This window comes from Dysidea avara, chromosome 4, assembly GCF_963678975.1.
Source record: "Dysidea avara chromosome 4, odDysAvar1.4, whole genome shotgun sequence".
NCBI lineage: Eukaryota > Metazoa > Porifera > Demospongiae > Dictyoceratida > Dysideidae > Dysidea > Dysidea avara.
The window spans coordinates 10,021,260-10,044,934 of NC_089275.1; the positions used below are offsets into that span (position 1 = coordinate 10,021,260).

The window sequence follows — 23,675 nt, forward strand, 5'->3', positions numbered from 1 at the left end:
CTTTCAACAATTTACAAAGTGTAGTAATGTTGATACTACATATACTGTATAAAGTATATAATATTACATGAATAATCAGTGTTAGCTTTCCTATCTGCTTCATCCTGTGATTTGTCACAATGTAGGGATCATGACTATTATATGGAGCTTTGTGTACACTACTTATCATACTACATAGCCTCAATCATTCAGACTTCAGGTGTGACTCAGCTTCCACTACCTTCAACATTCTAACTGATCCCACTGCTAAATTGTTTTACATTATAAAAAGCATACAGGTGATCATGAATTTATGTGAAAATGTTGAAATAATGGATGGTAAGTAACTGTATATGTTAGATTTTTTAGTGTTTTGTCACCACTAGATATGCCAGTCTAGTTCCCTTAAAACCTCAGCCTAGATTGAGTATTTTACAAAGGGGACTTTTGTTGTAACCTGTAGACAACCATCCAGCTGTTCATAAATTTTATATGTAACAAATATGGCAAGAAATATGTGTGGGACATGTACGCAGCTAATAAACAAGTTACAAAAATGTCTCCTTGGTGTAAATTGAGTTCGTGACCTCTACCACTCCGTATACCATCACTGGGGAGAGATTACCAGTAGATGTCAACTGGTCTTGGCTCCTTTGGTGGCCCTTATCTAAGTCTCCCTCTCTGTCTGACACAGGTGGTATCATGCTTGCTTTTTCTACCTACTGGAGCCTTGATATAAAGTATTGGTGAACAGGCTCAAATTTGAAGGTGTATCCAACATGACGATTTCTACGTACATCATTGTCAGTATCTGACGAGCTGGACTGCTCTTGCTCCATTCCTTGCCCTTGGAAGGTGAGATCAGCAATGAATTAGGTCATGATGTCCATCAGATTCGTAATCACAAGATAAAAGCACAAAGTGAGCTGCTATTAGTCTAAGAATACCACCGCATGGTCACTATATATATATATAGGTCAGAAGACAGTTGGCATAAATAAGTTTTTCTTTTATTAGACAATGAACTGAAGCTGTGTAGTATAGTAGTATAGAAGGCAAGTCGGTTTGAGGTCCCAAAAGCCTTTAGAAGGTGAAGCCATACACGTACAATTCACTAAAGTGCAGCTAATCTTAAATTCCACACCTTTTGTGGATCAATGCAGCTATATGCATACGAGAAGCTGATATTATGAGCCACGTATCTTTTCATTAGCTCTATGTACATGCACTCCCACATGCATTATGTACACCTACATCATGAATGCCATGTTTAGCTATCATATTATTGCCATAACTACCAGCTTCGCAATGATTATGTATGGTATATATAATATTATAATTAGCTAATAGTCTAATTATAAGATATTATACAGTACATTAGTTTAATTTACATGTACTAGTATAATCATTAAACCTTGTGGTTGAAGCAGATGTTAAAAAGCAGTAGTTTTCTACTGATGTAGTCTTCCCTTTAAAAAAAGAGAGAAAAGAATAATGACACTATATCAAGACCACTATTTAAAAATCGCGAAATTTAGCTAGTCTACACTTATATGGCACGCAAAAATAGTTTTACTATTGCGAAATGGCTGAGGAGACAATCGAAACGATCGACCTTTACACCGAGTTTGAGAAACTACGCGAGCAGGTGGTCAGAGATGAATGCTGTCCCGACTGGAAGGTGGCCAAGACCTTTGAACACACGACAATCTACAAGGGAACTATTGATCACTCGCATCACGTCGTCTACAAGGTGAGTTGTTGTTGTCAAGTCTACCAGTTAGGCACTGGAGGGTTTGTAGAGAAGGCAGAGCCTGCCGGTGCGTTCCCGAATGGTGCTGTCCCCCGAGGTGTCCTCTCTGTCGGCCTTAATTCGCTTCCCCCTAGCTCAGTAAGCTAGTACCACTAAACTGCTGTAGTCTGACTGATAAAACTGAGAGAACAAAAACCCCATTAAAAGTTAACATTATACGTTATGCATGGATAGTTATTTGGCACGCACTGCTACGCGTGGCCTGAATAATTATCATGCCATGAATGTCCATGATGTCAGGCCAAATGTATTGCAGTATTAAATTTAAAATGTGGCTTGCCAAACTGGCTGACTTTAAGTCCATTACTTAGCTGTGTAAGCTGAGCGTACAACTGGCTAGCTAGCTAGCTGTATAGCTACTTGATCCCATGTAGCTATTAGTCAGGCAGTGTTGACAAACTGTGATATTCCTGTCATCCTGCTACATCACGTGTGCACCATTTTCTGTAGTTGTTGCATGAATAGTGAGATAGCTATAGCGAATTCATCTCTGTATAATGTTGTATCACATGTAGCCAAAAGGGCAGACTGTATGGGTAATGTCGTTTGTAGTCATATAGTGATATAAACCAGGTCACAATGGCACTCTTCTGTTGATTTGAACAGCACATCAAGGCAATGCGTATATGGCTATAATATTCATGCTTAAGATAAAAGGTTGTATTTTTGCCATACAATGTTCCACACCAAGCAATAACTGGTATCTGAGCATGATAATATGCAGTGCGTAGCTAATGTTGCTTAGCCAGATTGTGGGTGTGTGTGTGTGCGCGCGCGCGCGCACGCGCGTTTAATCTGTGAACTTACAGTGGTATAACAACATTCATGGGTCCCCTAGATTCTGAAAGTTCTTGCCAGCTATTCCGTTACGATTCCTTTATTATGGAATGCAGCACTTATTATCACTTCTATTGTTGTGAGTTTTTCAAAGAAGAGTCTGACATTGTCATAGTAACGTGGCTATTTGTTCACTAATAAACAGCCAATACAAGTGCAGGAAGTTCTAAAATTACCATGGAGGCAGGTGACTGGAAACAAGAATATATTCCTGTGGCTTGTAGTGTAATATCAAACAGAGTAGCTATGAGTGAGACAACACAGTATATCCCTTTTTGTACCTACCATGACATCCCTTCTTTATATTATGAACTCTTGATGACATGCTGACAGAAATTTCAACAATATGCATTCATCATGTATCTGTGTTGAATTAGTCCCAGACATAACTTGTAGACCACAAAGAAGTGTATGAAAATACATAGCTAGTCTCTGGTGGTCAGACTACTTTTTCTCACTACATACCTGAATTAGGAGTGATGGCTTGGCCTAGACTTTATTCTACAGTCACTGATAGCTAAGAACCATAGCAGAGAAAAAGTGAATCAGGCAAAGGATTAAAAAATATTTTGGCCTCAGGTATTACATGAACCACACCTTAGCTATGCATGACATGGTTAGTATAGTGAGATTCAAAGTACACCTACTTGACATGGTCACTATAATGAGGTGGTCTTATTAATGAGGTCATGAAGTACACCTTACCTGTGTTTGGGACCTACTTGACATGGTCACTATAATGAGGTGGTCTTATTACTGAGGTCATGAAGTACACCTTAGCTATGTTTGGGACCTACTTGACATGGTCACTGTAATGAGGTGGTCTTATTAATGAGGTCATGAAGTACACCTTAGCTATGTTTGGGACCTACTTGACATGGTCACTATAATGAGGTGGTCTTATTACTGAGGTCATGAAGTACACCTTAGCTATGTTTGAGACCTACCCTATAGATAGAAATTTTCAAGGGATGAAACATTTGTGAATTTCGGGAATAATGATAACTTTGTGAAAAGATAATTGTGAAATGTTTATACACATAGCTATTACCTTACCAATCCATATTAGACTTTCGTGTATTAAAAAAAATGTATAACTGGTATTTTACACAGTTTTGCGAAAGTTCCATCAATTAAAAATTTCCCACTATACTGTACTTGCCATGGTCACTATAACGAGGTGGTCTTATTAATGAGGTTATAAAGAACACCGTAGGTATGTTTGGGACCTACTTGCCATGGTCACTATAATGAGGTTATCATGTGTAATGAGCCTCGTAGATAAGCTGACATGATGTGTAATGGCTATACTAGACCACAGCAGCAATGTAATGTATACAACCACACAGAAACACAACTGGCTACAAAGTACATAATAGTTACTATATACAGTAACTTACACTCAAGTGATCTATTACAATGACATAATACGTGTACAAGTTAACAAGTTCCATCTATTACACATGATACACCTGATATAGACTATTGAGCCATATCTCACTGCTGAAAATGTCATTACATAATTTTTCTTTGCAGTTTGTGAGCAAACTGGGTGGAATCCCTGTGGAAGATGGTAAGTAAGTACTGTTTAAAGTTGTATTGAAAGCCTATTATGGTCACAGAGGTGCATGTTGTCTTAGATCATTACATAATTGTATTGTATTGTATTGTATTAATGCTTTACAGTGACCAGCACTGAAGGTCTGACAGCAACATGTGCTGCAGCCTTAGGATTACCTAACCTAATTGCAAGGACTTAGACTTAGTGACTTATAGCTGAAAAGGTGTAATAGTTATGCTTTAGGGCCTATACTGTCATTATAACCAGATGGTCTTATTATAGAGGTGGCTGTTAAGTGAGGTTTTATTGTACATCATAATTACAAGACGTCACTTTATGTTTTAACAATACAACGTTGGATTATAATTATGTCGCATTAAAAGGTGTTAATCAAAAATGTTTAATATTTATTAGCTGTGAAGTTGGTGACGGATATTCCATTGAGGTTGCGTTACGACAGAGCATTTTCAGAAATCAAAGTCTTGGAGGATCATGGAGATTACAAGACTATATACTGGTTAGTGTGAACAGCAACCCATAATAGTGACATGTTGTGCAGTGTCATGGGCTCCTGGTGGGAGGGATATACATAATTTGGATCCTCATTAAGGACAGCTATCACTTTAGTCAGCATACTTAATACTATGCATACTGGAAAGTAGCTGTGTTGAGTGTGTTGGAATAAATATTCACCCATATTTTGGCAATGAAAAACATTTATGTAAGAATATGTTAACCATGGTCATATTGTGAGACTCAAATAGCATGATCGTTGTATACCCTTGCATTACTATATCCTCCACCCTCGTTCTGGCTGCCTTACTGGTCTGTGATGTGATTAACAGCTTTAAACATCTAATGAATTCAAAGTAGGAAGTATAAAATCATGTATTAATGATGACACTTGCTACATACAGTTGTATGTGCTTTATTAATGCTTGGAATTTAAGAAAGACATTGTCTTCGTTCATCCTCTAATTTATTGTGCCAGTTACTATGAGTGTGCTTGTAGTAGCTAGACCAAAACTACTGAATGAAATGAAGGAAACAGCCAATGCTTGTATTAAAAATTGAGATACCTTAATAGAGCAGTCAACCACTCTAATAGAACAACCTTTAATAAGTAAGGAAGCTATAATTATACTAGTTATCCATATCATCACTCCTTTATTTTGCTGTATAACTGTATAATGCTAGTTTCTCCCTTACTAGCTTTCACCCCTGAATATTTATTGTTGGCCTAATTGTTTTGTGATAATATTATAGCCTCGGAGCCATTCTTTCCTGCTATACTATAAAATGGCCAACACAGCTCCAGGTGTTGATTTTGTAGCTATGCAAGATAAAACAGTTATCCATACTTCTTATGAATGTAACATATACCGAGGTGTGACTCAGCCATGAGGTAAGTCAGTCTGCATGCTTGCAATGGATGGCTATAACTTGCACCAGTACTGCAACTCTTTTACTAACCAAAAAGTATGCAACTGAAAAATCAGTCTGGCCAGAACAAAATAGTTTATAGCTATATCTGGAAACAAAGAATTTAATCTGGATAGTCTGGCTAAGCACCTACCTGCATACAGTGGTATAAGCTCTCAGGTACGCCTGCTTCATCCGGACCGGTTTGGTGAACAAAACTAATAGCTACATACTGCATGTAGTTTGGTGGACTACATCCTAGAACTCACACTAGACCTGAAAATTGGTTTGGCAACCCCTGGTTTGACCTGGACCAATTTTGGATGCCAAGAATGGTCCAGCAACCAAAACTGGTCTGGCCGGACCAAATAAAATTTTGAAATAACAGTACCAGGTTGGCAATTCCAAACACCACATCTGGTTGTACTAATGTCAGTGATTTGACTGACTGCTTGATTTCACATGTACAGCCAAGATTGCCATTGTTCAATTGTTTATAACTTTTGTTGACATACACAGGTATATTCCTCTACCATCTCTGGTTTCAGACAGGGATCTGGTTCAACATGTCAAGGTGCTTACTGATGAGCCAACTAGGACAACATACGTTGTAGCTCTACCTGCCACACACCCTGGTGCCCCAGAGAAACCAAGAGTGATACGTGCTGAGACACGAATCTCTGTCTCTATCTTACGACCAGACGAGGATGATCCTGCTTCTTCTGTTATTACTACAATAACGCACACAGACTTGAAGGGCCTACTTCCAGATTTTGTTATCAACCACGGAGTAATGAAAACCGGAGATGACTGGAGAATGTCAATGACAACTTTTTACCATGACGTCTATTTGAAAGAGAAGCAGTGAAACTCACCAGGAAACATAAAAGACTCTATTGACTGTATTTCTTTAGGCCAAGTTCTGTTAGTCAAATACAAATAGTACAGAAATATTCAAAATGTGCACGTACAAGATACTGTGTATAATAATCATATTATACATCAAATATATTCACAAAACAGACATTAAAGACAATACATAGATAGTTAAATACCTAGCAGGTTTAAAAAATCATTACGTGTGCTATGTACATGGAGGATTTGTAATTCATTATGTGTACTGTGATAGCATGACGGTACGTCCAGTAAATGTTCCCAATTGGTGGTAGAATTTCAACTCTTTGGCTTGTGTTGTGAAACAGTATCCAATAGAGAGGGGTTAACCTCCATTACACGGATCAATAAATTGTCTAGGTAGGTCTTAACTGATTCAAGCTCACTATCCCTCTGTGCCAACATATCTCTTTGCTTCATCAACTCCTTAATCAGCTCCTATAAAATAATAGTACATTCACAATTAATATGGAATGTCAGTTAATATAAAACAAGACACTTTGCTGCCACCATGATTAAGTGATACATGTTGTGCAAACCAAATAAGATCACTGAATAGTGTATAAATATATAAACCATTGTACTGTGTTCCTAAAAGTAGGTAATTTGTTTATGCACTACAGCGGACCGGAACTCTTAAAACACCTTGATAATTGTGGTATGTAAACAGTAATACTGTCTGGTGACACTTACTTGATTCTCTTGCGAACTTAAAAGTGTACATAAATATTGACCAAGAGATGGGTTGCATACTAAGAACAGATTTACGTACAAACACATTTAGGAGATTTTGATCTCTTATTTTAAAACGCATCAATATGAAACACACAGAATTCTAGTATATTGCCAGCATCTTCTACAGTAACTGCTTGAATATATTAATACCATGAAGAATGGTCTGCAAAGTACAGATTACATCCTTAGTCTACTATGTAATCGTTTGACCACATCATATTTTGCTAGTTAGCACTTGAAAGCTACTGTACTAAACACAATCAAAACAATGTTATCACACTGCACTTGTAAAAATTATTATAGTCAGGTGGCCATTAGTGTTGCACTGATAATCGGCTGAATTATCAGTAACAGCCGATATCGGTTATAAAGTGAAATAATTTTCCAATTAACTGAAACCCACAATCAGTCATTAGTGACGACAATGAGCAGGTGAAAGTAAAGAAAGCGGTAAATGCAGCAGTGAGTAGTACAACATTTATTTGCTGCAATTGTTTTTATAACTGTTTAGGCTTGTTTGTTTATGAAAGTATGGCTGCAAGGCTATAGCAGGCTGTGTATATTTATCGGTTGCCCACACAATTAGTCAATAACTCTTCACAAAGGATCTGGAATCCCACTAAAAACAGTGTTTGATAAGCTGGCTTAGCAGTTTTATAACTACTTGGTTTCCTTTTCCATGAAAGGGGTTAGCAGCTAAATTGTAGCAAACATTGTTTTAAAAAGCCGCCCACACAATTAATTACATTGACTACATTATAATTATGCATATAAACTTTCAGTGATTTTCTGTTCCTCTTTCCCTAGTCTGAAGAATATTGGTTACAGGAATAGGCAAATAATTGGTAAATGTGAAAAAATAATGCATATTGGTGCAACACTAATGGCCATGAGACTACTCTTCCAATTCGGCTACAAATGCAAGCCAACAGCTGTACCATAAGTACTGAACCTCAAGAGTAAATGCACAGTAATGATAATCCTTCATTACAGTGGAACGTACACACAGTAATTTGGAACTCAGAATACTATATTGACAATAAGGACACTAATGGTTGTTCTCTTAGGTTCCAAAGTAGTATCCATTATTAAAGAAATACTTGTACAAGTTAAAGATACTAAATGTTATGATACAAAAATGAGTGGTATGGTATAGATGACAAATATATAGGCACATACATGTGTGGCATTCAGAAAGAAATATTTTGGTTTGGAATTTTTGACATGTCAGCTCAATGACTAGATACTTTAGCAGAAATTATATTCATCGCCAATTCCAGGAAATAGAACTACTACAGTGTATACACCACCGAGTGTTGTGTCAGAGACATCATTCTGGATAACAAATTTCTACACCATATAAACTTGTTGTATTCTCTTTCACAATACATAAAATGTGTAATAACATGTAGTGGTATCTTTAATGGCAGCTGGGATGGCAGCACCAACAATACATTAGTATTACACAACATTGTGTGAAACTGCACATGTAAGTTGTACATATATGGGACAAACCTCTTTTGGTGCTTCTTTGTACTCCTTCAGTTTCTGTTCTTCTTCTATTCTCTTCTCTTCCAGTAGTGCGTCATCGACTTTTGGTTTAGCAAACAAGTGTTCCAATCTTTTAGATGATCTTGGTGCTCTTGGTAGAGTACAGTAGTCCAACATTGCATCAACATTTTTATCACCATCAATTGCATCTAGTGAAAGTTTGTTTTGTTTGGTGGGAGTTGAGTCTATCAGAGCTGATACTGATAGTGTGGGCATAGATATGCTCTCCGGGATCGATGACTGCTTTTGAATTGATGGCGGCAACACTGAAAACTTGCCTACAGAAACAACAACACAGCATTAAATTCCAAACCTGATTTTTACAAACAAGCAGTAATGTATGTAGTAAGGGTATCTATACCATAGTCAGATTAGTTGTAACAATACACTGATTGGAGCAAATATCGTACAACATATATGTATACACCCCAAGGGTTCACATTACAAGCGATAAGCATACCAATCACCCTATAAGGACGGCTGGAAGCAAACAAAAGTTGTCACAACATAAAGGTACTAATCTCTTTACCAACATAAGGAATACTATGAGGATATTTTATTCAATATGTTCTCCTTTTCAAGGCCCAGTCTTATCAGAAGTAAAATTTGAAAAGTGAAACCATATGAGGGTTGTTTGGGAGTGAATGGTTTACAGTTATGTGGGATACCTTCAAGTGCCATGGGGGAGTTCTTAGTGTAAGCAACTGTGTGTCCTTTCCTTGATGGAGATGAAGTAAATGTTTGTGGTTTAGCCTTTTCCAATAAAGGATCACCATCAGCAGATTTTCTTCTGGGTGTAGGTGAGTGAGTGGGAGAGGTTGAATGAGTGTGTGCAGCGTTTTTAACTAGAAGGTATATCTTTGATATGTCCTTGCTTGCTTCTGGTGATTTTCTCATATCTTTTAGGGAACTTCTTCTGTCCATAGAAATTGTACTCTTTGGACGACTGTGGTTGTAAGTAGCTCTTCTGCCACTTGAGTTTGTCACTTGTTTCCGTGAAAACGACGTATGAGTGTTTGCTCTGACCAAGGAAGGCACAGGTTTACCATTAAAGGGAGAATATCCTTCACTGAACTTCAGTGAAGGGTTAGAGGTGTGTTTACGAAGTTCTCTACTGTCTGTGGCTTCCGTTGGCCTGTTAACAGGACTAGAATCAAACTGTTCATGACTTCCTTTTCTTGTTTCAGATGGTGAAAATTTAGTGCTCAACATTGGACTAGTTTTAGGAGTGGAATGACTCTTCCCCTGTACAGTAATGCCATCATCAAAAAGATTACATTGAGCTTGTTTGATTTCTGCTGCCTTGATATCTTCAAGGCTTGAACCTGTAGAGGTAGACACTCTGTCCATATTTCCGTTATTCTGGTCAAACCGTGAGTTACTGCCACTGAAATAGGCTGAAGTTGACTCAGAGCTACAGGAACGGATGCTGGTGTTGCTGTCTACACTTCCATTCCTGATTTCTGTCAAAGATGTGTTTTTGGGCACCAGGGATTCACAACTTCTGGGACTGTTCTTTCTGGCCAGCAAAGCACTGGAACTATTAGCCCTCTGCCTGTACTTCCTTCTCTGTAACCTGACTTGATTCTCCTGTAAACAGAACAAAACAGTTCAGTCATAATCACACACACATTGACAATGAAATGTCAAACAAAAATGGCCTACTTTGACAAAGAAAACTGACAGAGCAAGTTTATATTTGAGGCAAAAATCATACAAATGACCTACACAGGATGATACTAATGTGTTATAGCATTACAACAGCCATACAAATGACTGCTATGAAGCTATATATGGTAAGCCATAACTTGTCAGGCATGCTTAGACAACAGATGATCTTATTGCACTAACAAAACTTCATATTTGTGTGACATTCCCATCTCTCAGCTGACCATGCATGACCAGCCATCAGTCCTATAAACTTTCAAGTGCCATTTAAATATCATTTAAACACATTGGACCATTAAACATATGCATAGATCTTATTTCTTGTAGCACAATGGGTTACTAGGATACTAACAAATGGGTGGTAACAACTTAGAAGTATTCTGGCCAATATGGGCCTGCATGTGTAGACTAATGCCAACTCAGGTACAACAGTATCAAATTTCTATTGAGTTAAGAAAATGGAATCAGACTAAATTAGCTGGGTCACCTAAGGGCCAAACCTTCTTCACCATAACATGTAGACAAGTGGATTACCATACAAACTTCTTATGTTGGGCATTTAAAAGAAGTGACCCTTCCACAAAGGTGAATGTAGAGAGACAGATTCTCATATACTGTACTCACTTCAGGTTCTTCTGTGAAGTATTTGAAATTGTCTTCTCTATCATGAAGAGATTGTGAAGATATTCGCTTGGAGCTCTCCATTCTTGCAGTGGTACTGGTTAGTGCAAGGCTGACTGGACGTGACAGGTGGCGATGATCTTCCTTTAGTGAAATATTTAGAGCTTCCAAGTCTAACGAATGCTGTGGTGTATCAGAGGTTTTCTTCCTCCTAAATGATCTTCTAATTCGATCCTTGAGGTCACGTCTGGACACTTCTCCTTCCTGATTAGGTAATAGTATTGGATTGGATTTGCGAATGTTTTCTTTTGACCTGCTGAGATTGGAAGTAATGTCTTTCGGCGGAGATGACACAAAACAGATGGTAACCTCAACTTCTCCACTTGTAATAACCTTGTTAGGCTTACTGGGTTTAGTACCCAGTGAATGCCAGCTTGTAACTGGTTTGCCAAATAAATTATAACCACTCAAAGGGATACCAACATATCCAAGAAGTTTGTCTTCAAAAGTAGCCTTGCTGTAGATGGTGACCTGTAAACTGGTGTCGAGGCACTTTAATGGCCTACAAAAGGAAAGAACAGGATTGTCAAATTAGTTGAAAGTTAGTCTAACACTTACAGTGTTGTGGAGTAATTCCATTCGCATGCATCATTATCACCACTGCCACTTTGTGTCTTCACTTTTAACCTCTCTTTATCAACTTTCAACTTCAGGTAAACATCACTGAATCCTGCACAATGTCAAATAACAAACACAAGGAGTAATTAATTATACTTCACTAACAAACAAACACAACTGAGTATTACTGTTTATTTACATTACAAGCACATTACCATTAACTGATCACTGTAAACTAATACACAAACACAGAACCAATATAAGTAAGCTATGATGCATTCACTAGCCCACATGTTTAACGGATGATATCATGAGAAGCCTAAGAGATAAATCCTATAGATTAAGATAGGTACATCCTCTAGACAGGCAGAACCTTGGACACTCAGTGCTATAAGCCACACTGACTAGTTAATACTTGTAGATATGGGACAGGTGGGGAGTACATGTATATGTACTGTATACTCATGTACTACACAGACATGTATGGAAAAGAAAAAAAAACCTTCAGTTTTCATACACCTACTCAGTGACACATCATTACACCTACCCAGTAACACACTGGGCCACCTGTTCACTACTTAGTAGACTACAAGTCAATGTTGGAAAAACCTCCCAGGAATAGGACTGTACCAGTCTCAGGAGTGAAGGAGTATGGGTACCTGAAGTCCCATATGAGCCTAGCTTACATGGTACGTGAGACACAGCGTTCACTTTAACACCAGGTGGTACAGGTATCCATTACAACATGGCTGGATGGGCTAATTTACACTGGGTCCCTTTTTATAAAAAAAGTTATGCAAACTGGAACAATGTGAGAAGAGTTCTTACACACGCATGAATGCACATATGCACAGGCATACACACACACACACACACACACACACACACACACACACACACACACACACACACACACACACACACACACACACACACACACACACACGTACAAAAACACATTCACCACGCTCTTGGTGAGCCCACTACAATTTACAGAGCTTTGTATTAGAGTAGCTTGACAACCTTTAAAAAATAGATAACTGTAAAAACCAAATTAGACTTGGTGGTGATTCCACTAGTGTCAGGAATCTTAGTGATGACCAATGTTGAGCAAACAAGCAAGACCAACCAACAATCAATGTTATAACCACAAGTCAGTCTGGGCTCTGTTGAGCCATATCTACTGGGACCCTGTAGACTCTATTTGTACTACACTGTGTTTTCCTCAACACAAGACCACCAAGAATTCATTACGAGATACAGCCCTCATTACTTTGGTTACACCTGGCAAACACCAGACTCCATCACATGTGTGTATTGGTATTCATAACTTAACAATATGGCTTTTCATTTTCACTTCATGAATGTTGTATTGTATATATGCACAATTGGGAAAGACGCTGATGGACATATATTGAACTATTGTAAACCTATAAGTTAGGGGGTATCATACATGTGTTATACTTCTGTTTGCCTAAATACCAGTAAAGGCACTGCCAGAATACTGCATGTAGGTGGTTACCCCACTAAATATTGCAGCATTTGTAGTCTCTTAACTCACAATGACGAACGAACAAAATACGAAGAACTTGCTACTTGTAATCAGGAAAGGCACATCAATGAGAGATCTGCCATGCAAAATGGTACATTGTTTTGTGTTATTTAACACTTTTTACAAGAGCCTACTCTCTCTAACACTCCCTAGTATAGACTTACAGTAGGATACTACGAAGAAGCTTGAAGGTTCTTATGCAGCACTGACTTAACATTTGTGTTTTAAATACTTGGTAACACCTAAGGTATGTGTTTGGATTGAACAACTTCTCATACACATATTTCATGATAAGTGGCCTCCTCTATTTAGTAGCCTACAATAGTTTATGTAACAAACATGATTGTCACAGTTCTTAAAGTTATGGTTCTGGAGCAATACTAAGAGACACAAACTAATATACTGTAGCAGTGCTAAGAAGCACGCAAAATCACAGAGTAACGCAAAGAGGCACAAGGTCATGGAGCAGCACAAAGTCATGAAGTAGTGCTAAGTGGCACAAGATCCCAGGCATGGTCATAATAAACAAACAAGACTCAATACAAACTTTACACATACAGCCTGTACTATCAAAACTGCTAAAGTTATCAACACCACAGTGAGGTATTGACAAGGATAATAATCACTTCAATACAGACTAGTACTACTTTATCATCACTAGAACAGGTTATAATCAACCACACAATAGATTAGAAACTAGTTCACAATTTCTTAAGACCAAATTCATCAGAAAGTATTGACCAACTATAACTACCTCATTAACATTATTTCATGAAAGCAATCATTATGTACAGCTATGAATTAATGATTGAAATGATCTTTAGAATGACTTTAGAATGACATAACAATTTACATGAAATTGATACGGTCAAAAGGTTGGCACATGAATTTTGATACAGACAAAGAAAGAAAAAGGCAACAGGAATGACGAACACTTGTTGATCACAACATGTCCATGATATAGGATTTATTTTTTTAAATAAATATTATTAGACTTTTGATGGTGGTGACTTGTTGGCACATATGAGAAATGATCTAGATACAAAAGGCACACCAGTTGCGGACACTTGTTGATCACAACATGTCCATGATATAAGATTTATTTTTATATAAATATTATTGGACTTAAATTGGCTTTTGATGGTGGTGACTTAAACCAATCCAAAGGAAATATCCGTATGGTTTCCATATGTGACAGCCACACAATCTCCCAGGTGTTTAGGCTTATTCATGACCCACACTCAATGGAGTTAATTACTAGTGTTCAACCCAACACTTAACCACCACTGTCACCACACAACCATATTAGGTAACATATAAAATGCTTCCACTGATGGGTTACCAAAAGATAGAAGAGCACATCGTTATAAAGAAAGACTGCAATATCAAACACCATTAGTTTATGGTGGCTACTACCATAAAATACGAGGAAACGATACACGTTTGAAAAACTGCATATTTGGTAGTATTGTGAATTACTGGACAATATAATAGCCAAACATACTATGCCCCATTGTGAAAAGCCTCCCAGAAGATGTACAAAAGCCGGTTGTGGACTATAATTTGATCAAGATGACCTACAAGAACCACATGCTTGATTACAGATTACTCACTTTTTCATTTCACTAAACCACCATCCTTAATTTAATATATATAGATCCCTTCAATTCACTGCTAAATTTTCTGGAAGGACCATACAGTCCTCAGCAAATCAAGCTTCACTGTATGCTAAACTACTTATATAACAGCTCTAAGCAGTTGGTATAGACTAAAGACCTCAGCTAGGTTATTTTTGTTGTAAATAAAACCAGTAAGTAATTACAAGACAACAAAACCGGTAAAACAGCCTTATTAGTAGTCAAGTTGGTACAGGCAAGCATTGCAATTCATACAACTATTCTAAACAGTGTTCTTACTAAGCGATTGTTCCAAATCTCATATCATGCATGCGTAAATATCCACAAGTCTCTGAATCATGCCACACTTCTGAAAAAACAGCTGACTGTCATCCTTGGCTGTCTTAGCCTATCTATAACAATCCAATCGATTTCAAAACGTGACCTGTCAACTCGAGGACTGTGGGTGTGCCTTTGGGATAAGTGAATCATACTATAAAACGTGTGATGGAAGTGGCAGTGCATTAGAATCATGCTCAAAGCGTCTTTTATAATGTCGTACCAGCTGTAGCGGTGAAAAGAGATTTTATTGAAATATTTAAAACTATTTCTTAAAAATACATACAGCTACCTTCCTCTCAGTGCAACTACATACTACCGTAGGCTGGTTGAATTACAAACTACATTTTAACAAGCCACAAAAGCTTAACACCTGAACACATACTAAACTCACACAGATGTACAAATTTATAGCATTGTTTGTTGTCAGGGCTACAAAGAAAGAAAGATATCAGCATGCAAGTGCTTTTCTATGTGAGAAAACTATTATGTCATCAGGTGCACTGTTGAGTTAGCATTTCCTGTATACCCTCATCACATGGAGAAGGTCAAATGCACAGAAACAACAAAGAACTATATTGTAGTAGAGTAAGGAATGGTTATATTTATGTAATGTGTTGAAGTAAAACACACTGATGTTGTAAGACTAAACAGCTGCATCTGGGCAAAACATACACCTATGGCTTGTTGATAACATCTTCCAATTATATTCACTGGCATAAACAACTCTTAAACAATAGGATGAGCACAGGCTAACTGACCCTACATATACATTGTCACATTGTACCCAATGCCTTGACTATTATATTACACAATACTCCATAAAAAATACACAACTAGTTTGTCTCCAAGCCATACAGTTACTGCAAGTATTAAGTTTACAAGCATTTGTGAGAAGGCTCTTGTATGCATGACATGTAAACAAATAATTAACAGTTGTATGGTTGTGACAAACAAGGGTGAATTTACAAGTATACGGAGGTTTACTGAATTATTGGAGAGCTGTTGTGCGTGTTGTGAGCACACAAAGGACACTTGCAAACTGTCACAATGACAACCACTCACCATTTTTTCCTTTCACGCTGAGATTCCTCGCCTTATGCACTATACAAGAACAAGACACAACCCCTAACAACCAAACTCCCGCTTCACGACATGATATAGGTACGTGCGTGCGTGATTGCCTGCTTACATGATTACACGTGTGCACGAAATGGTAATACCACTACATCAATCTGTGCTAGCCGCTAACCTGTTACTTGCACGTGGGAAGGAACAAGACTAGACGACATTGAAGCGTCTTTGACGATAACGGCGACTAGCTATACTTTTAGGAGAAATCTAGCGCCTACTGTACTCTACAAACTAAATAAGAGCAAATACTGATCATCAGCCCTTCAGGACATTTAAATCTCTTAAATCTCTTTATGAGGCGGTCAATAGTAAATTTACGCGTGAGAAGCCATACCACGGCAGGTTGCCACTCAACCGGCTTCCATGACTCCACCAATACAATGACATGACCACACCGCATGATCCGTACACATTGCAGTGTTTGTGTATGATCCCTCCTGGTTCAGATTCAAAAATGATTTGTATGATAGTGCAACTGGTAGCTAGCTAAGTAAGCTAACTGCTATAAAATATTATTGACGTATATAGGGAGAACTTGCTCTGACCAATTTACTGTACTTTCGCACTAGCACATACACAATCATGTGATCGATTAGCTATACCCTGAATGCCAACAGAAAAACAGTAGGTAAACAGCTGTGTCAGTGTACATACTTATATAGTGTGTGCATAGCTCTGGTATCGAATATTAAGGGCTGGCTACACCACTGGCATGGTGCCATATAGGTATACTTGTAGACTGGAAGCTGTCAGGGTAGCTGAATATATAGCATAGCAGCTAAACTATGTATAATATCATCTGTACATACATGGCATATTTAGCTATGTTGAGGAGCCCTGAATTAATCACAAACTAACTCCTGCTGAGTAACTGAAGCTCAGCCTGTCAACATGGTAACAATCTTCGTAAGACTACTACTAGACCCTGACAATGTGTGTGATAGCTAGGTAGCTATCCCGTAAATTTGTGAACTATTAACCTATTCTCAATCAATTATATACAGTGTGGTTAATCTCTGCCATGCAATTATGCAATCAAATTAATGGTGTGACCAAAATTACGGTACATGAATACATTATAGTAAAGCCGCTAATGTTCTAGGGTATTTGAACCATATAGAGTGTCAAACCAGAATTAACAGGAAATCAGATGTAGCTATACACACATAATCAGTTCAACTGATACTTACTTTCATATTGCATCATGCTTATAGCTATACTACACATAATGTAACTATATACAATTACAGCTATAACAAATTGGAGTGTAACAACAAAGGAGGGTTAAGTTCTCATCAAAACAGTGTAACTGTGCTACACAATATATAGCTTATAAACACCATGTAGAAGATTGGGTTATTGCTGGTCATGTGCAAACAACAGAAACCTTGGTGTAGACATGACAGCGGTATTCTTTGTCTCCGACTGAAATGTACAGAATTTGATTATAATGAGTGCCTCTTGTAGAGAAACCTGAAGGGGAAAAGTGTGAAGAAAATTTTCTGCTTCAACGATAACTACTATTAACCACTAATCAGCCAAGGAATCCTCCAAAGTGACGACATGCTGCCAACTGTCGTCCTCAATTCAAAATTATGTCATGATAGTCCATGCAGCATTGTTACCATTTTCACCTACATGACATATACAAATTTTAGAATACACATAGCTAGAAGAGATTAGTGCACAAAGTTACGTAGCTGAATGAGCTGCCATATGGTAAAGAGTGTTAGAACCCTATAGGTCCTCTGGTGATGAAATACCAGATGCACATAAGTGTCAGTATGTACATGTCAGTATGTACAGCTGTCATGATCAAACTCTGGTGAGGTGTTATGTATAACATGTAGCTGCATATCCACATGTCACACTTAAATACAGGGATGCAGATTGAACATGTGTCTAATTACTTCATTAACTCAAATCCAATACAATAATTGATCATAATTTTATAACTAGTTCTAAAGAAAAAACCAATGGTTGACCACTAATACTGAGGTTTACATGATATGATTTTATAAAATTAATGGTGATGCATCCATAACAATATCCAATGAAACTTCACTTGAAGCGAATTGAAAACGATCTTTATACAAAGGACAAATAGTTTCCCTAATTACAGTGTATATATCTCCACATTAAAGATTTTTTGCCAAGTATCAGGAGGCTTAAAAGTAATGTGAGGACCTTCACTCCTCTTCTACTCCTACATATGAAATTTAGTTATAGCTAATAGCACAGCAGATGATTGATGTAAAATTAATGAAATTTGTAAAGTAAAAGTTTTGTACTCCTCCACGAACTGTTTATGACTTCCATCATCATAACATTAGTAACCACATGACTGAACCAATCAAAAGTACTGATGATGAACAGCAAGTTCAATCACAAGGGGGTGCTCTTGTGTAAACTTTACATTCTTCTTTAAGTACCTTTCAAATGTGTTTAGAATAGCTAGTGTATCCCTCGACACTGGATAAATCTTACAAAAACTGGCATGTAGCACTTTTTAAGTATGGTGTGGGAAATTCTGTGTGCAAATAATACAACAGGATTTCAATGATCTGTTTCATGTTTACCATGCAATCAGGAAGAACAAGATGCCAGTGGTGACAATGGATAAAATAATTCTGCAATTTGTAGTCAAAATATTTGCATATCTATAGTGTACATGCTTGCTACAAGTTTAGAAAGTTGAGTTGTGATAATATGATGTACGTACAAGTGTGTGTAGCTATAGCAGGTGGTCGGCAGTGTTTAATATCTTGTCATCGGAAATCCATCAAAGACACATCACAAGGTTCATTTGTTCTTTTCCTAAAACTTAAAAAGCATATAGTCTTTGAACTGGAATTGCAAAAGGCTGTTCAGCACATGTTAGAGTAGACATCAGCTATGTTACGCACATACACTGTATAGGAATAATTAATTTATACTGGCTTTACACTAAAAGATGTGACTTACCAACTGCCAACATTCCCTTATGTACTGTGGCAATCATCTCAGTCTTCTGAGTGTTTTGACACATACATATATACCAATCCTGCACAGCTAGCCTGCATGGTACACTACGTATGTTTGGCACCTCCACATACATAGCTACATAGTACATATGCATGTATGTAAACATAGTACATACATGTATGGCCAAGAATGACATTATGGTCCCATATGCAACATGTGTAGCTACACACAGGACTACAGCAGACAATACAAACACAGATAGTGGATGATGCCTTTCTTTATGGCTAACACAACAGCCACACTAATTAACTAGCACAAAACCATAAAAGGCTGCACCCATACAAAGTACATAGCTTCCATCATACAGGCCTGTGTGCTAAGCAGGTGTAGCAGGTGTATGTATGAACTAATGTTTGTGTAACTTTGCGAGTGTACTGTGTGATGGTACCTCATGGAATATTGTCACAATAATCAAATCTTTACAGAGATATGCATACATAAATATTATGAGGTGGTCTAAGTAAACTAGTTGCCAGCTGCAGGGTGTTTTACTATTATGTAATTAATCTTACATGTGTGTATGCCAACCTAAGTGTCAGTTATGAAGAAAATAAGATGATATGTCACATAGCAATAGACATAAGTAACTTAATCCATTTTTATTCAGATAACACTTATATAGCTTGTGCAGTTTACAAACATTTCATACCAAGCTTCACATTATATATTGTATAATAGTGTGTATTGCTGTTGACTGTGTAGCTTCATACATTATGTACACAAGTACATTGTATATACATAGCTATAATATAACTATGTGATACTGTCATGGTCTTGCACCCTTGTATACTGAGAAGACATTTATTGCTAATTATATAGCTATTGCCGGTTAACTATGAGTTGTTGCAACCTGGTTAACTACATAATATATGTAGCATAACATATTCTTCTTATGTGGCAAATTTGTTTTTCAATTGAGATACCTGGTATTCATATCAATTACATGCGTCCTATACTGTTATCCATTTTAAAGCATTCAACTAGAAATCTTAATGAAATTTACTATTCATATGCATAGCAGCAGTCTGAAATGGCTAGCCTACTAAAATGCATGCTATCATACCATAATTAATACGTACGAATTTAAGTATCGATCCAATAGTTTATTTTCATGATAGAAGTACATACATACATACATATGTGTGCACTTAGCTGCTTGAATGTTAAGTTTGAAAACGTAATACATAACTGTATTGCATCATCCACACTGGGTGAAGTCTCATTGATGTGCTAATGCCTAAATAATTACAACAAGAATCACTGCTGCATTATGTCTTCAAGCATCCCACACAATCCTTAACACATTAATACTCCCATAGTTACCATGGATGGTTAGTAACCAAGAATCTGGTGTTATCAAACTTTGATGGCTGGTATGGTTATAACAGAAAACACTGTAAGTGTTCAATATAGAATCACCACATGTGTAGTGTAAACTGTTGAAGTCTAAACTAACTTCTACAAGTGTATATTAGTAGAATACTGTCTCCATTCATATATTGTAATAAGTACTGAACTCTTTGTTGTGCATGACTATATATGTATATATGCATCAAAGTATTAGAGCAGTATGGCACTCATCACGCACGCACACACACACACACACACACACACACACACACACACACACACACACACACACACACACACACACACACACACACACACATACACACACAAGCAAATCAAAGTAATGCCTCCACCAGCAGTGCAAAATGTCACTACTGCTGTCAGGTGAACTAGCATTGGTGCACCACTCACAGGTACCAGAGCCGGTGCAGGAGGCTCTTGGTACTGGTCTAGTAGCCCACAGGACAGGAGGAGTGTACCAGATGAATTAGCGAAACCTGAAGTTCCACACCCAAACACCACTATTATGGGCAGTGTAGCATTTGCTTCCACTGTGACAGTTGACAAGGCTCCCATATGCACAATATATTATTGTATATACAGCTATTTAGACTGGAGTGATTTCTTGTTCAGACAAAAGGGAACGACAACAGGTAACTTGGTACCAGCCACCAAGAATTGAACCTTGAACTTTACCATTACCAGGTAGGTGCTCTAACTAGTGCCAACACACAAACACACATATACTACTTACTGCATATTGTTATATGTATGTATATGTGCATGGCTATGTATACATGCTTGTATCTATGCATGTCCACGAGAGTAAGTCACATAGTATATTCTCAGTGATACAGGTACATAATATATACATCAACTATGTCACTGGTGATGTACCTACATACATACATGCACAAGTGTTTGTACTGGGATTTATTACATTAGTGGAAAGGTCTTCCCTACCTAACTAGTGCAATAGTACCTGCAGCTCTTTATGTTGTGTAACATGATGTCTCTCTATGCAGCAGATGCTGTTGTCTGTTACAGATATCAGGAATCATAGACATGATCATACATTCCAAATTGATTGCAGGTTTATAGCTAGTAGTTACATAGATTATGAAATTTGAGAATGTTGTATGATCAGAGAGTGGGCTGCCACTGATTGGTATAGTTTGCATATTCTGAATATATAACTACACTACAGATAATTATGTCTATTAACAACACAACCATTAGCCTCTTGTTTACCAACACAGTAAAATAAATTACCCTCCATGTGACCACCTATGTTATACAATGTAACCTGAAAGACTTAATATTAATATGCAAGCATTGCTATATGTATAATGTGCTGCAGTTTCCAGACAAGACATGAAATTTCCTTTTTAAGGCTTATCTTACTACATTAAATACATGTTACAGTTGTAGATGCTAGTGATGCTGCATTTCAGACCACTCCCAGAGCCGACAATATTATCACTCTGAGTGCATATACATATATGGTTGGCTATATACATGTTACATACACATACAGTAGTACTGAACACCAAGTATGCTGTACATATCATACATATCACATGCTACATGTACACATGATTGTACAGTGTGTACCTGTTTGTATATAGCTATGGGTGCATATGCAATATATATTATATCACTGGTTGACATGTGATATAGATACAAACAGTTGAAATTGTGCCATGACACAGAATGAAGTCTTTGTAATGTCTGCACACATGAACTCACATATACATCTGTGTGTGTGGACACACAAATCAATAGCCAAGTGCAGGCTAACCTGAACATGGACACCTATAAACTAAACAGGCAACATAGGGGAAAGACTATAGCTAGCTGAAACAGGTTCAACTCACTCTTCACCTCTTATACGTACCTGTATATGCATAGTTCACTATACAATATATATATACACCAGCATAAAACATCCATATTGCCACCATCTTTGATTTTGCGATGCTTTTAAACTCTCTATTGCTATTTAAAGACTCCAGATTAGCATGATTGTTTAGTGCACATATTCTCCGGTCCTTGGCAATCATTAACATATATCTGTATATGTATGTAGCAGAATTAAAAGTGACTTGGGTTTCTAATTTCTACCACTGGTTTGATTCAATGCTTATATGGGAGTAATGTTATGATTTATGATAATGTGTTACGTCTGATCATGATTGGATTACGATTGTATCATGATCATTATGATCTTTTGTACTGTATATGTAGCCATAAGTCCATCAATGGAATGAACTGTATATGTGTGCACATCACTGTTAATGAATGAATGTCTGCATGCCACAGCTTCTAGCATGTTAACAATGTATAGCCAGTATGAAGATATTCTTTGTATTGTGTAGCATTGAGGATGTACAGTGCATATCATTATCTACTCACAGTGCTCCAGTCCAAGGTCTACACTACCAGGTGTTAACCAGAGCAATTTGTCTATGGTCTTGCTTAATATAGTTGTGGGGTGATCACCAGAACAACCGCCTTCTATCAATGAGACCACTACATAAAACACTACTTTTCCGTAGCTTTCCATATCATTAGAACACCGGAATTGCCATAATGTGTGTGTGTGTGTGTGCGTGTGTGCGCGCGCGCGTGTGTGTGTGTGTGTGTGTGTGTGTGTGTATGTGTGTGTGTGTGTGTGTGTGTGTAAGTTTCGAAAGCCAATAATTATAGGACAGTGAGCATGGTCATGCACAAGTAATATTCAGCCATTCAATATCTTTGGAAAGCTATACTTATTTATGGACATGGTACCGTACAGGTATTTAAGCTCATTACTTCAAATTTGCTAGAAATACATACTGAGCCTGCAAAAACAGGACACATGATCATGTGGGCCACAAAATTTGCCTACATACTTTTCATTATTATACATACGGTCATGTAATTTCAGCACTTATTAAAAATTTATAGGTTTTATTATTG

The 23,675-nt window shown here is 37.4% G+C and overlaps 2 protein-coding genes across 2 annotated transcripts; one reads left to right on the forward strand and one right to left on the reverse strand.

Moving 5' to 3' along the window:
- The first annotated feature begins 1,516 nt into the window (after positions 1 to 1,516).
- On the forward strand, positions 1,517 to 6,619 carry LOC136252634 (steroidogenic acute regulatory protein, mitochondrial-like). Its single transcript, XM_066045152.1, has 4 exons — positions 1,517 to 1,732; positions 4,166 to 4,202; positions 4,605 to 4,707; positions 6,132 to 6,619. Exons 1-4 carry the CDS (start codon positions 1,565 to 1,567, stop codon positions 6,478 to 6,480), a joined length of 657 nt encoding a protein of 218 aa, XP_065901224.1. The 5' UTR covers positions 1,517 to 1,564; the 3' UTR covers positions 6,481 to 6,619.
- On the reverse strand, positions 6,533 to 16,702 carry LOC136252633 (rab11 family-interacting protein 1-like). The gene is made up of 7 exons (XM_066045151.1): positions 16,459 to 16,702; positions 16,272 to 16,310; positions 11,700 to 11,811; positions 11,085 to 11,643; positions 9,461 to 10,382; positions 8,757 to 9,070; positions 6,533 to 6,944 (listed from the first exon to the last, which is right to left on the reverse strand). Exons 1-7 carry the CDS (start codon positions 16,496 to 16,498, stop codon positions 6,786 to 6,788), a joined length of 2,145 nt encoding a protein of 714 aa, XP_065901223.1. The 5' UTR covers positions 16,499 to 16,702; the 3' UTR covers positions 6,533 to 6,785.
- Positions 16,703 to 23,675: the final 6,973 nt, after the last annotated feature.

Coding starts and splice junctions, on each gene's coding strand:
- LOC136252634 (XM_066045152.1), top strand. CDS start 1,565: ATGGCTGAGGAGACAATCGAAACGATCGACCTTTACACCGAGTTTGAG. Junction 4,203..4,604: donor TGGAATCCCTGTGGAAGATG/GTAAGTAAGTAC, acceptor AATATTTATTAG/CTGTGAAGTTGGTGACGGAT. Junction 4,708..6,131: donor GATTACAAGACTATATACTG/GTTAGTGTGAAC, acceptor TGACATACACAG/GTATATTCCTCTACCATCTC.
- LOC136252633 (XM_066045151.1), bottom strand. CDS start 16,498: ATGTCGTCTAGTCTTGTTCCTTCCCACGTGCAAGTAACAG. Junction 11,812..16,271: donor CAGCGTGAAAGGAAAAAATG/GTGAGTGGTTGT, acceptor GACATTGTGCAG/GATTCAGTGATGTTTACCTG. Junction 11,644..11,699: donor TGGAATTACTCCACAACACT/GTAAGTGTTAGA, acceptor TTCCTTTTGTAG/GCCATTAAAGTGCCTCGACA.